The sequence below is a fragment of the Zootoca vivipara genome, chromosome 2 (assembly GCF_965207765.1).
Source record: "Zootoca vivipara chromosome 2, rZooViv2.hap1.1, whole genome shotgun sequence".
In the NCBI taxonomy this organism is placed as follows: domain Eukaryota; kingdom Metazoa; phylum Chordata; class Lepidosauria; order Squamata; family Lacertidae; genus Zootoca; species Zootoca vivipara.
Window position 1 is genome coordinate 13978771 of NC_142584.1, and position 14331 is coordinate 13993101.

At 39.3% G+C, this 14331-nt stretch overlaps 1 protein-coding gene across 8 annotated transcripts in view; it reads left to right on the forward strand.

The window, feature by feature from the left end:
- LARP4 (La ribonucleoprotein 4) overlaps positions 1-13397 on the forward strand; it is a 36894-nt gene extending 23497 nt beyond the window's left edge. For 7 of the 8 annotated variants that reach the window (XM_060272024.2, XM_060272018.2, XM_060272021.2 and 4 more), the window contains 6 exons: positions 3623-3856; positions 4447-4495; positions 5295-5453; positions 6527-6645; positions 8020-8185; positions 8603-13397. In XM_060272024.2, the coding sequence (XP_060128007.2) occupies positions 3623-3856; positions 4447-4495; positions 5295-5453; positions 6527-6645; positions 8020-8185; positions 8603-8944 (1069 nt within the window). In that variant the 3' untranslated portion in view covers positions 8945-13397. Of the gene's footprint in view, positions 1-3622; positions 3861-4446; positions 4496-5294; positions 5454-6526; positions 6646-8019; positions 8186-8602 lie in introns of those variants that run through there. The other variant, XM_088661352.1, reaches the window with a different exon arrangement.
- The last annotated feature ends 934 nt before the right edge of the window (positions 13398-14331 follow it).

Sequence of the window (14331 nt, forward strand, 5' to 3'; positions counted from 1 at the left end):
TTACCATGCTTGCTGTGCTCAAGAGAAGCTGCTTTCACAGCAGCTCCACAAGAAGCAAAGGAAAAACAAGGTGCTAGACCAGCAGCAGGGAGAAGGTAGGGAACTTTCAGACACCCTTGCCCACTCTTGTTTGAACTAAGTAGAGTTTAACCCCCACTGTTCAGCGGAGATTAAATCCTGCTACCTTAGCTGTGCATGTGCACAGCCAATGCAGAATTTAATACTTATCAGTGGCATCAGCTGATGGGCATGTAGATGTGGTTTAGGGGAACAGGCTATGTGGGCCAAATTGGACCATTTGCAGGCCAAAATTTGCCTGTGAGCCAGAGGTTCCCCAACGCTGCATTGCAGGCTCATTCTTCTGTTGTATTGGCTCACGTGGCCACTTGAAGTGTTTATCAATGACACACTTAAAGGAATGCTCTCTGCAGTTAGTTGGGTGTGCGGTGGAGGAAGTGTAGTGCAGTTGTACAGTACAACATTTCAATGACAAGTTCATTTCAAGCTACTTCTGTTTTAACAGACATATTGTCTCCACCTCTGTAATTCATTTACCAAATTAGACTCTGTTCTGATACAGCTGTAAAGATTTGAGTGTAGATATGCTCATTCATAAGAGAAGAAAAAATCCAGTAAATGGGAGCAACTCATAATTACTGAAAATGATAGTGTGCTAGGTTAACAGCCATTGCTTTCTGTTAGATTTCATTTGCCAACAGCCTTTGTACACATTTGGGGAGGCCAAAGTTCAGGGTCGTCAGACAGTGTCACTAACAGAAGTTGGACTATGATACGGTAGTTTCAGCAACAACGGGACCTGTGGTACTGGTTTTTTAATTTTAACTGAAACTTGATAAAACTTGGCTTTCTAAAGCCTTTAATAAGACAGGTTGAGACATTTGGTATGGATTGAGTTTTAGATGGCACCAGCACGTGGAACCTACTTTCTGTAGAATTGCTTGTACTAAGTGAAAAGCAGGGGGAAATGTAGAAGATGCTGAGATGTCCTCTTTATGATTATCTTGGGTACAAGTAACTTGATAAGCACTTCCCATGAACAGTTTCTCTTGGGCACACAAAATTTTTGGTTGTGCACTGTCAAGGTTCAGGTGCAAACTTCCTACATTAATGTGTTTAGGAAAAGTTGTTTTAAAAGAAAAACTTTCTGTAGCAATGAGTATTAAATATCTTTCATATCCTAATTTATAGTTGCCATAGCTTGGAGATTGACTAGAAAGTTTCAGAGTCTTAGGTTTTTGCAGTATGAATGTGTATCTGTCATTTCCAGCTGTTTTAATATTACTACATGACTATATAGTAAGCTTTTAAAGCTTGGTTTCAGAGCCTTATGAAAATATCTAACCACATTGGAAAATGATTTTCTCCTTACAAAAGTATGTGTCAGTGGGCATACATTTTAGGAAAACAAAGATCTTGCCCTGCCTTAACTCCCCCAGAGCTGAACAAAATATTTCTAATCTTTGAGAATATCCTGTAGGATTAAATCACACCACAGCTTTGGAAATCCATATGCCTTTGAGTAATAATTCTTGACAGATCAGACGGTTGTGCGTTTTTTATTTTATGGCAGCATCAAGAATGAGGTGTGGATTCTGAGTATCAGCCCTGTGATGATAAATATTGCACATGAGAGAAAATGGGCCTAACAATCGAAGTCTGAGCATCTCTTAATATTCTCATACTTTTCTCTCCTGCTGTTTTCTTTCTTTGTCCTCTCTTTCTCTTGCTTAGGCTAAGAATGTGTGCCCTTCTCAATGACAGCTAAGATTATGAGATCTGAGGGCTGGCTCACACACTTTGAAACCTGGTTTTAAAAGCTTCATATTTCTATTTATTTGTAGTGTGCATTGGTCCTAACATTCTGGAATTTGTAAACTGTTCATTTGGTTATTACTAGTGTGATTTGTATTGTACTACGCTGCAATTCTTCAATTTCCTATAAGGGGTCATTTCTCAAAAGGAAACCTATAGAAGTCTCTGCATTTAGGTCTTAAAGCATTCTGGACCCTCTTGGCAGTTTTTGTTGATGCCCTATGAGGACTTTGATAACCTTCTTGAAATGGGGATGGATGGATTAGCTGATTCCAGTTACTGCAAAAAAATAAATAAAAAGTTACCAACTGTTTTCTAAATATATTTCAGACTTTTGCAAACTCATTTGTGACATTTGAAGTTGAATCAGTTTATGGTTTGGGCCAATAAGAGTTTTTCCATTGAGGATTAGATCTATTAATATTGTGATACTAAATTGATGGCTATACACTCCCTCCGCTCGCAACAGACAGAATAGTTTATCAGGGTGTGTTCTGCTCAAACCCACCTTGCAGTCTTTCCAGCTAATACTGAGTAAGTCTATTTAGAAACACACACACACACACACACACACATATATTTGAGTGTTTTCAGAGAAACTACGTGCACCTTGATCCCCTAGTGGCAAAGGATTTCTTGGAGTTATTTGCCTCTTGGGCCTTCCTCACAGAGATGTGATTCTTTATTGGCACATGATAATGAAAATAATAATGACTTTGTTTGGGGACCTTATTTTACAAGATGTAACCTTAGTGTTGACTGGGTACCACATCCATACAGGGAGTGGTTATTTTTTTTAAAAGAAGGGGAAGTAATGATCTGTTTTAACATGATTACAGTGGTACCTCTACTTACGAATTTAATGCGTTCCGAACGCACATTTGTAAGTCGAAAAAAATTGTAAGTTGAATCCCATAGGAATGCATTGGGAGAAAAAATTCGTAAGTAGAAGCAACCCTATCTAAAAATTCGTAAGTAGAAAAAATCCTTTCTAAACCGCATCCAAGATGGCGGACGGAGCTCCATTTGTAAGTAGAAACATTCGTAAGTAGAGTTACCACTGTAATTGCACCCCAAAAAAGAAAAATTATGGAGACTGTTACTTTGCCTTATATTTTAATCTCAGAATAGGTGAGGACAAAGAAAATGGAGACATGCTCATGTTTCTTTTTTCCTTTCTACCTTTTTCTTTCATGTTTCTTTTCTTTTTCTTTTCTTGTTTTTCTCTTTCTTTTTATTCCTTTCCAATTTAGTTTAGCTTATTAATTGAATTTGAATATATATATATATATATATATATATATATATTCAAATTCAATTAGATTATATATAATCTGAATAGAATTGACATATCTGTATTGAATAGTGAAATAAATGATTGATTGTATTTTTTTTTCCTTTTTACTGTATTTTGCATAATTTGTTAATACATTTTAAAAAGAAAATGGGGGCATGCTTGTTTGAAGGTAGGACATGAGTAGTTGGATTTTGAGCAGAACCTGAAAGAGGGGATTGGGGTGATTATATAGAAACACAACTTGACATCACCAAAAACCAAGCTGAGTAAAAAAATAGCCTTGTTTTTGCTTTCAAACATTGTATTCTGTCAATTCACAGTTGTGATTCTGGTGGCCAATGTATTGTATTGTTATTAGGAGAAAATACTACTAGGCTTCCTTAGTTCTTAATGTGTTGGTGGCTTCAAATGGTAGAGCCAGTTTAGTTTGTTGACAGGAGCACCTTTTTGCACTGTTGGGTTAATTAATGTCCACATACTTTACATATCCAGCGTGAAGCCTCATTTCCGATTGTCAAGTAGTTCTGAACATTCTGCTGAAGTAACATCCGCAGTCAGTGCTGTGTCTGTAGGAGATGGACAACTGCACAGAGCCAGCTCGAGGAATTTTCAAACAGAACGGCAAGCAAACACATTGTCAGGACACCAAGATCAAAGCTATTCACCGAAGGATTCTTCTGTTACACAGATAGAGCAAAATGGTGATTATGGCATGAGCAGAGGCAGGTAAGGAATACATCATTTACAGGTGTGCTTTAAGGTTTCTGCCAGCTATATAAAGCTGCATTATAATGAGCTAGGTCATTGGTCTATCTAGCCAAGGATGTCTGTATTGACAGACAGGGGTCTTCATCAGCGCATCTAGCTGTGCTCTATTTTGTCAGCATTTGAACCTGGGACTACTTTGCTACAGTGAAGTCTCAAAGCTACTCTTAAAACAAAGTTCTACAAACGAATGAAATTCATACAAATGCTGTTCTTAAATTTAACATTCAAAATCAATAGCAGACTAAAAGTGAGTGATAAAAAAGGGAAATACCCTCTCTCAAACGTCAAAGATAACCACCAAAACCTTGAGCTAATATAGCCACAAAAACCACCATAATATTAACACTAATGCTGGAACGATATTAGTGTTAATTCTCTGAGGGAACCTTCTCTTTACCAGCTCTAGAGTGTCCACAAAACCGGGCAAACTCCAATAAAACACAGGGAATAAAAGATGGATGGGCATTCAGTCATATCAATAAGCTGTTGGCAATTTAGCGGCTTTAAAAATAGAAAGTTCATGGAAGTTTCTCTTTGCTTATTTACAGGAGAAACATTTTCAGAGGTCGGAGAAGACGGGAAGATGACAGACTTTTGGTAAGGTTTTGGGTTTACTAAAAGGAATATTTGTACTGTAAAACAGCCCCTGTGATGGCCCTTCATGTGCCAAAAGAGGTTCTGTCATTTCCAAAATCATGGCTTGGGCCATTCCTCCCTTCTGCCCGAAAAGTGACCTTTCTATTCATTCCCACCTGTATTGCATGTAATGGAATTAGATTTCACACTTATACTGCTCTCAATTTCCATTGAATATATTTTCTTGAAATCTCATTTTGTGTGAATTTCAATAGTACTTGGATATTTTCTCACCAATATGGTTCACAACAATACCTAAATACAAGCACTTGGGACTTCTGAAGAGGATGTTGTGGCTGCTTTTTGCTTCTCCTTTGGTCCTGCGATTGCTGTGAGTGAAGTTGTGGCTTGCTTGGTTTAGCATATCATCTGGACCCAGGCCTGTGGTTTGTCTCCAGACAAACCACAAGCTGTGTAACCACAGTTTGTTCTTAGGCTTACTGGAAGATGCAAATGATGAGCCTGGGTGTGGATGGCATGCTAAGGCAAATCATGGCATAGCTCACAGCAGTGCAGCAGCAGCACGACTACAATCTTCTATTCAGGGATCTACGGTACTTGCTCATGCTTTCATTGAAAGCCACAGCCTGATTTAGCATTGCATGTGAACCAGTTCATTGTATTGCATGAATATGGCTTGGAAGGATATCTGGATGAAGGGAAGAAGTGTGTTACTCAATTTCTTCTCTAGATTGAATATTGATTGGAGCATAGTATGTTGCTCCTTCACAGTGTATTAACATGTTACCTTCTTTTTTAGCGGCCTCAGCCTTCAGCTGAAACTAAGACTTTGACACCAAAGTTTGACTTGCTAGCCTCGAATTTCCCTCCATTGCCTGGCAGCATGATAAAAACACAAGGGGACCCAGTCTTGGAGAGTAGGATGTCGGACGTTGTTAAAGGAATAAGCAAAGAAAAGGTACCTAATCTCAGTGCTTTACCCAATCTCAGAGCAAGAAGGGGAGGTTAGAGTGAGTCTTGCCCTAATCAAAGGCACAGATTGTTAGAAGAGAGCAGGAAGTGGCTGCCTCCCACCAGCCCGGCCCCAAATCCTGTGACCGATAATAAAGCAAATGCACCCCTGCCTTGAAATGCTTGCTACACAGTGCATAAACTTGTCTTGCTCCAAGGGGTCCATACAGGAGCACTACGTCTAGTGGGGCCAGGACTGCTGAATGTCTGGGTGAGAAATCTGAGCCATGATTATTTCAGCCACCCTTGTAAATAAGCCCATACCTGTTAGTAGCCTGCAAAATGTTTAGTTGCCTGCTTTAGGGGCTCACAAAAGAGGGAGGGAGAGTGAAGGTCAGGAGGCCAGTGCACTGGAAGGTGTCACCAGTGATGCTTGCCCTGGGCCTGCCTTTATTTTTTATTTTGCTTGGCTATTGAATCAGTGTTAAGTACCTGAGTATAGCCAACATTTAAATTTCCCACCATGCCCCTATGTAGCGTCACTTTGGAGCCTGCCACTGCTATTAGGTAAGCCTGCCACAGGGCCCAGTGACAAGAGTTGGAGACCCATTAGATACAAGTTTGCCGAAGGCCCCATCAGACCTGTAACTAGTCCTGTGAAGAGATCTGTCCCCCCTATGGCAGTTTTGCTCCAGGTCTGTGCTGAGTGTGGAAATGGCTTGCCTCCTGTGAGGGTGTGTCTATTTTTCTATGCTGTGAGCATAGGAGGGACTGAGAGCTCCATCCCTCCTCTGCCAATTCCCTCACTCACCTGCATGCAGTTTGTGGCCACTGTGGCTTTAAGTACAAGACTGATTTCACCCCTGCTATGGCTGCTGGTGTGGGCAGTGCTGGAATAGACAGGTACAGCTGCTTTTACAAACTTGTAAAGGATCCATTTTAATGTATGTACTCCGCAGGCTTGATTGAATGACATTCCTATTTTAAAATGTTTGTGTGCCCCTTGTTTGTGGCAGTGATTCATGTGAGTTGTTATCTTAGTCTGTGTGGCTGAAAACATCGTTCTTTTGCTTCCTCTAGGAAAACAAAGAGTTGCCAGTCAATTGTATAGCATCTACTCAGGAAGAGCAGGGCCAGAGTACTGTTCAGCCTGTTGTGAGTGCCAGTTCTCCCTGTGAGATTGATGTTCCTGGATTAAGGTAAGGAGACAAGTGTTAGTTTTAAGTTGCACCTGGAACTATCTAGCTGCATTGCAAGGGAAGGGCAAATATATTTATTTTTGTTTTAGTACTAGAGGCATTTTCTGCCAGCAGGCTGTTCAAAGTGACATGCAGTCAATAAAAAGAAAACCAAGGGGGAAAGCAAATTACAGGGCAGCTAGTTAAACAAAAGACAAAAGCAAATATCAATAATAGTTGGGGTAGAAAGTTTCAGTAAGTGCATCTATACTCACAATGCCCTGCCCTTTTCCGTTTAATTGATGAATGCTTTGTGTACTCTTCATGTTTGTAAGAAGTAGTTCATGGTGCTGCCTATCTCCTCAGATGTCTGGTAACATATTGTTCTGTTTTGAGTAAAAGGTACTGTGCAGTAATTTGGGTCCCCATATCTGGTTATACTGAATATCCTTAAAATAAGTAAACAGTTCTTAAGAGCTCACTTGTGAGTCTTAAGAGCAAGCAGATTAAATCAGGCATCCCCACACTCGGCCCTCCAGATGTTTTGGGACTACAACTCCCATCATCCCCTGACCACTGTTCCTGTTAGCTAGGGATGATGGGAGTTGTAGTCCCAAAACATACGGAGGGCTGAGTTTGGGGATGCCTGGATTAAATAGAGGAACATGGGTGTACTTGGAGCCAGTTCAAACATAATTCTAAGCCAAACAATGACTTGGTGCTGATGGACCCCTGCAGTGAAGATTGAGACCATAGCACACTTCCGGTATTGCTCTGTTAGCCAAGGAGAAGCCATGGTCTGCTTAGTGTTAAGTCTGAATCTGGGCTCATAGTTTGTTTCCCCTAGAGAAGCCACAAGTGGTAAACCCAAGAAACAAGCCTTTGCTACAGCTAGTGCTTTGAAGTGAGACAAATCACAAGCCTGAGTTTAGACCTAATACTAAACCAAACCATAGCTTAGTCCTGGGTAGCACTGCCAGACCAGGGGAGGCTACACCCACATATTTGTGGCCCACCCACATATTTGCTTGTTTTGTGCCAAGCCATTTATTTGGCTTAACATTCCATGCAAACTGGGCCATTGTATTTTAATGTTTATCAGACAAATGAATATAAAAACAATGAAAAGTGTTGCTCATACGACTAGTGCATGACAACACAAAAGGAGCAGGACCTATGATGTTATGATTAATTGTGTGGGAGTGGGCTGGCATTGTGTGTGATGATGCGTTCAACATGCACACAGGGAAGGGAGCATATGGAATCTGTGCCCCCTGCCTTTAAATATGTTCCCATACCTGGAAAATTACTGCTTTGGGTGCAAGAAACCATTTGCAAGAAACCCAGCTAGTTCCTGTGTAAGATGTAATATCAAACTCTCATTGGATTTACCAGTGCCACTCAGCCAGATAAGCTGGAAGAGGTCCAAGCGCAGAAAGAGGTTGCAAGCCAGACTTCGCCACCTTCACCTGTGTGCCCCCTCAGTACTGTAAAATCACCTAGGACAAACGCCACTTCATCTACAACCAGTACGAACACGATGCCTACTGGGACAGTACAGGTAAGGGTGTCTGCTTTCAGTGGAAACAAAAAAAAATTTTTTTTCTTCCTTCCAGTAGCACTGTGCATGCACACGAAAACTCATACCAATGACAAACTTAGTTGGTCTCTAAGGTGCTACTGGAAGAAAAAAAAATTGTTTCGACTATGCCAGACCAACACGGCTACCTACCTGCTTTTAGTGGGTTTTCAATGACTTTAATAAACACCTCCAAGCCTTGGGGAATGTGGAAATTTCACCCCAGTATTTGCAGTAAAGGTTTGTTTCCGGATGGAGGGGGCTGTTGAAAATAATAATAAAATAAACTTGTGCATTGACCGAAGAGAAACTGCTTGGTTCTTAATTTAAAATGCTCTCCAGCAGGCTGTCCTTTTGTATTCTGGCACACTAAAACCTTTCTCTTTGACCCCTCAAAAGCAACCCCGGAAGCTCAGCTATGCTGAAGTCTGCCAGAAACCCCCAAAAGAGATGGCTCCAGTTCCTGTTCAGCCGCTTAGGGAGCTGCGTACCAATGTAACCTCTCCTGCCAAAACAGAAGAAAATGGCACCCATGAAAGAGCTGGAGAGAAGGCGTGTGAAAAACCTGAAGGACGGGTTAAGGACTTTGCTGTCTTCAGGGGCAACGGGCCTCCCAGGGGAGCCGCAGGAAAAATCAGGGAACAGAGGCGCCAATGTGGACGTAGGTCTTCTCCTCAGGGAGCGCCTCGGCGTGTTGGCAAGGAGCAGTATGTGCCACCACGATCACCAAAGGAAAATTGATCAAACTTTTTATTTAATCATAACTATGGACTAATGAGCAGTAGAGGAGAAACTGGCCAGCTGTGAGAAATACAAATGTGGGGAAAGCGGACACTGAATTCAAGAGCACAGAGTTTGCGGTGTGAGAGTGCTTGAGGAGGTCCCAATATTCATCTCAAAGTGATATATAAAATGCTGGAGGAATTGAATCAATATAAATATGATAAAAGATTATAATTTTTGTAACTTTTTTTGTTTTAATTTGCAGCGGGTTTCCTGCCTGAAGGTAGACTCTTGGGTTATGAGTTAGTTTGTTGAAAATGAGGAACAAATACATACACATGATAGCGTGTTCCTCACCTGGAGAAAGAAGAGGCAAAATATTTTTTTTCCTTATTTGAAAAAAGCATTTCTGTAAAAGTTATAAATTACTTTTTAAATCTATTTAATGTACGGCTTGTAGGATGATGTGTATGCCATTAATGGCCTTGCATTACAAATCAGCCCCAAAACTGACATGCTTGGTCAGTATGAATGAGTGTAGCCACATACTTGTTATGTCATGATTTAGTCACTGCTGATAACTGAATGTACTACTGTAGTATTTTGTGTTTTGGAAATGTAGTATTTGAACTTACTAATTTTGGTCAGTTTTTAAAACTCTGTTTTACTTTGGATTATACAAACAGCAAGATTAGTAAATGAATAGTGGGCAAGGTTTTAATTTGTACTTGCTTTTCCTCTAATTAGGGATTGCATTATTTTTATTTCCCCCCACTGCGTTAGTATTTTCTCTAAATCTTTATTACAGAATTATGCACATCTAGCTGGAATGGTTGTTCCAGTACTGATGCAGGACTACCGGTAATACAGAAAAAGTGCACAGCAAACCTTTTCTTGGTATCACATTTAATGACCTTGGATTTTCATCTCTTCCGTATTCTTAATTGTGAGAAGTGAGGCAAGTCAGTTTGAAGTTTGCCCTTGCATGGCAAGGCCTCTAGAGTAACTTGCATTGATAGATACTGTATATTGAAAAAGCTCTTTCTACCGAAAAAAGCACTTCATACTATACTGGAAATCAGGTTGTGTATAGGGCAGACTTTTAAAACAGCAAGTTTGGTAACTAGGTTCCCTCGGTTTTTTAGAGGTGATAGCCATGGAAACTTCCAAGTTAGTCTGGAGAACATTGGAGAGGATTTTTACATAGCTTTATGTTTATTAGATGAACAACATTGTGTAATGAGCAGTCAGGGTTATAAGCTGGTAACTGTAGTAAGTCATAAAAGGAATAGGAAAGCTACAACAAGTTAAATCTGCCAAAATCTGCATGCTAGAGTTCAAGGTTCTGTATTAAAGTGTTAGGGGAAAGTATCTTGCAACAACAAAGTGTACCTTTCTTTAGTTAATAGCAAGTATAACAAATCTAAAGTTGTTAGTTGTGAACACTGGAAAATGCAGTTGCGAGATACTACCACATCCTAGTTTATATATGCTAGTGATAACTTTAAAATGTCAGTGGCAGATAAATAATTTAACTGTGAAAATGTTCATCTTCTGATTTTCTTAGCCAGATAACCCTTGGCAATTTTTACTCAGTAGGCATTCTCTATCAATGGCTTTGAGAACACTCATATCTATTTTTATAAGTATATAAATATATATATAAAGTTAGATTTGTCATTTCTCTAACTTATTATTCAGCTTGGCAATCACTTTTTTATTTGATTGAGAAGTGTATATGTACTTACATAGTTGATATTCTTTTTTCTATGCATGTTATTAATCATTACTCATTTTAAAGTACATGTGCTGGGTTTGGCAGTCTTTAAATTTACACAAATCATTGATCACATCTGTTAACACAAAAACTCATTTTGGTTTACTCATAATGCTATTTTTGTATGGACATAACCCACAAAAGGTGAAAAATATTTAAAAGTGTTAAGAACGCTGCAAAATGTATGGAAGGGTACTTAAAAAATGCTTTTTTAAGATCATAAATCTAATTACTGCACTTGGAATGGAAAAAAAGGTTGAACTGCTACAGTTATCCTTAGGGTAGACACGTATTGTGACATTGCAAACTAAAGATGTATTTGAATTTATAAGAGCCGACAAGAGTTCGGGGGGTGGGGGGAGAGGGAGAGTTGTCATTCAGAGAGAATGCAGTTGTTTGGAAAGGGGCTAGTCAAAATAATTACCTGGCAATGCGAGTGTGTGAAACCTAACCCTGCGTTATGTATCCACGTATGGGTAGATTCTTTGTTCAAAAGCAGATCAACTTGAAAGTGTAGCTCTTTGCTTTATTGGATGTTAAAACAAATAGAACTCACAATTGCTTTCTTGTGAGTTAAAAATCTTGACCTATGGTTATACACCCTGAATGTGTGTGTCTGTGTGTGTGTGGGTTATGGCTCTTGTGCAATGTATGTGTTAAGTGTGTAAAAACAGCTTTTTCCAGTGTAAAGTTACTACTCTTGAGGACTCAATATTTGGTAACTTATCAACTCAATTAACATAGCCTCCCCCCCCTCAAATATATTATAAACTTTTAGGTTTAGAGGAAATAATGAAGTAAATGCAACTGTTAAAAAGAGAGCGAACAGTGTGTGCTGTTAACTTTTCTTGCAGTTATTGCATGATTAGAATCTTATCTGGGCTCACTATTGCTCTTGTTTTTTCTCAGACAGTGTCTCGAGTCTCCATCCATCAGTCTTCTCATATTACTCTGGAAACGAGAAATAACATCTTTAGAACTAGATTCACTGCTGGCAATTCTGCTATTTTATTGTAAGAACGTTGAATGTGGCAGTGCTTGTTTTCTGCATAGTTTTGCATTAAAGTGTTAATGGACGAAGCATTCTTATAGTTACTGGGAAATTGAGGCAGTGAACAACAACATGTAAACCCTTGTCCTTTGTATAATAAAAATTCTGGGTGAATGTAATATATACTGGCATAGCCTGTACTGGTAAAATTAACCAAAACAAGCATTTTCATTGTAAATACTGGAACAGTGGAGATGAAGCTGATGTTTGCATTTCATCCATAAAACATCAGTGTCAAAGCTGTCAACCTAAATGCCATTACTTTTCTCCTTAACAGGTCAATAGTGGACAGGCATGCCTGTTGAGTCTTATCAGTTAATAATAATAATTCATTATAATGGCAAACAGCTTTCAGTTTCCTCAGCTCTCATTTGTTGGTGATTTTATGAGTGTTCTGAGTTTTCCTCCTTTCATGTTTTTAGGATTGGTAAGTAACTCTGGGTTCTATTGTTGTGCTTAAGTTCTGGAAGGGAAAAAAGGAGGAGATACTCCGTTGGCATGGAACCTATTATTCTTGCTTTCTTTTCTTTTTTCAATTTAGCTTGGCAGAAAGTGTGATGCAGATTTAGCAGTAGGTTAAACTAAACCCATCTTACTGACCAGAAGAAAACTTAAAAATGAAACTGGGGCAGATCAGTAGCAATTAAGTGACTTAAGCAATGCTTTTATTGTAGTAAAATAGCTATGGCCTTACTATTTCATCAATATCGGCTAAATGTCTGAATATGTTCACTCTTTTTACTGTTACCCAAGTGAATATTCACATGAGGAAAAAAAAACACCTGCTACACGTGTACAGATTTCGAATTTGTAAAATGCAGCATTATATACAGACAAAATGCAACAGAAATGCACTTCGGGTTGGGGGGCGCTTAAACTTTTGTAAATTGTGATTACAACAAATATGCAATAGGTTTTTTTTCTTTAACTTTTGATATTTCCTTCTGAAACATAAGATTGTTACCATTAATCTTTAATGGCCTATCATGCTCTTATGTGTGTGTGTGTATGTGTGCGTGTGTGTGTTTGAGAGAGAGCAGATATTCTTTGTGTGGGTTTCCTTTAGGATGGTACATTTCATTTTAAAAAACCATTCTTTGGATGAAAGTTAGCTGGGTCTCCAGCCCTGGAATCTGGAAGACATCTGATGAGTGTATCAATGTAGGTTTCAGAGGATATTAAATGGAAACTAATCGGTCTTCAAAGTAACCTGTAACAGCTTCAAGAATTTTATATTTAATAGCTGGAGGGTGTGTGTTTTCTACAGAAGATTGTCATGGATAAAATCCCCCCTCAAATATATTTCTGATGTAACTGGCTAGTGCACAAATGGTTTCAGTTCTTCAGTCAAAACCACTCAGTTATGTCTCTCCCGGAAAAGTTTGGTTTCTGATATTTATATTCTCACTTTTCTGTGAGACTTCTGTTGAAAAAAAGTAGTAGTAATTATCTGGATTCTCTACTTTGTCAGTTTGGTTTATTCCTGTTGTCAAAGCTGTCTAAAACAAAAATGTGTAAAGTAGGTTCATGCTTAATTGTTAAAATTATACATGTATTTGTATTTGTTTTTGACATTGCCAAGGTGCTATGGGAAACTGAAATAACCGTTAGAAGGAAATAATAAAATCCACCTTAAAAAGACACATCCTTTGTCCAGATGCTAAATGACTTGGTATGCCAAATATGTGGCAGTGGAAGACAGTTAAGTGGTTACTTAAAACCACTAACTGATCAAAATGGTAGGACGGGCAGGAACGATGTACCTGAAGCTAATTGTTGAGACACCCCTGAATAGGTGGATCTTAAATGCCATTATGGCAGACAGGCTACTTTGGATGTTGGCTCTTACCCATATGGCTAATTAACTACATCGGAAGTATAGTTGTAGATTGGGAAGACTAACTTGTGGCACTCCAGATGTTGTTGCCCCCAGTCAGCATGGTCAGTGATTGAGGATTTTGGGAGTTGTAGTCAAAGAACGTATGGAAAGCCACAAATCTGCCCCTTCCCCCCGCTGTAGAGGATGTATAAGAACAGCATTCATTTAAATTTCACCTTGAAACATAAAGCAAATACTTCAGTTGGCCAGTCTGACCCAGTACAATGGAAACTATGACTTATGTCCTCACCGACGTTATTTCACTTTGTCTACATGTAGTTGCAGCCTCAGCAGCTACTTGAAATCATTCAATTTGAAAAGGAAGGCTGTTGCAAGGGAGTGAGGGAACAGTAGGGTGGTTTTTCTGCTGAAAATCACCCGTCTTCCCCTGTAGGGGCAAAAACATCTTGGTGATGGCATGACTTTCTGCACAAAGATTGTAAGAAGAGATGAGTCACTTCATCCCCCCCCCCCGCTTTGAATTGCGGCATTTGTAAAATTCTGGGAAGTTGGAGGAAACCACAGACCTACATCCTATGACAGCCTAAGTGAATATTCCCCACAAGTACATGAGATGCTTGCCAGATTTACACTTTTGCTAGTCGTTGCCTGATGATTTATGGAAAAGCAAACTCCATTATTTGACAACATTCTTTGTGGAACCTCCATTGAAAGGTTTGTGAATGCACTGAGACAGC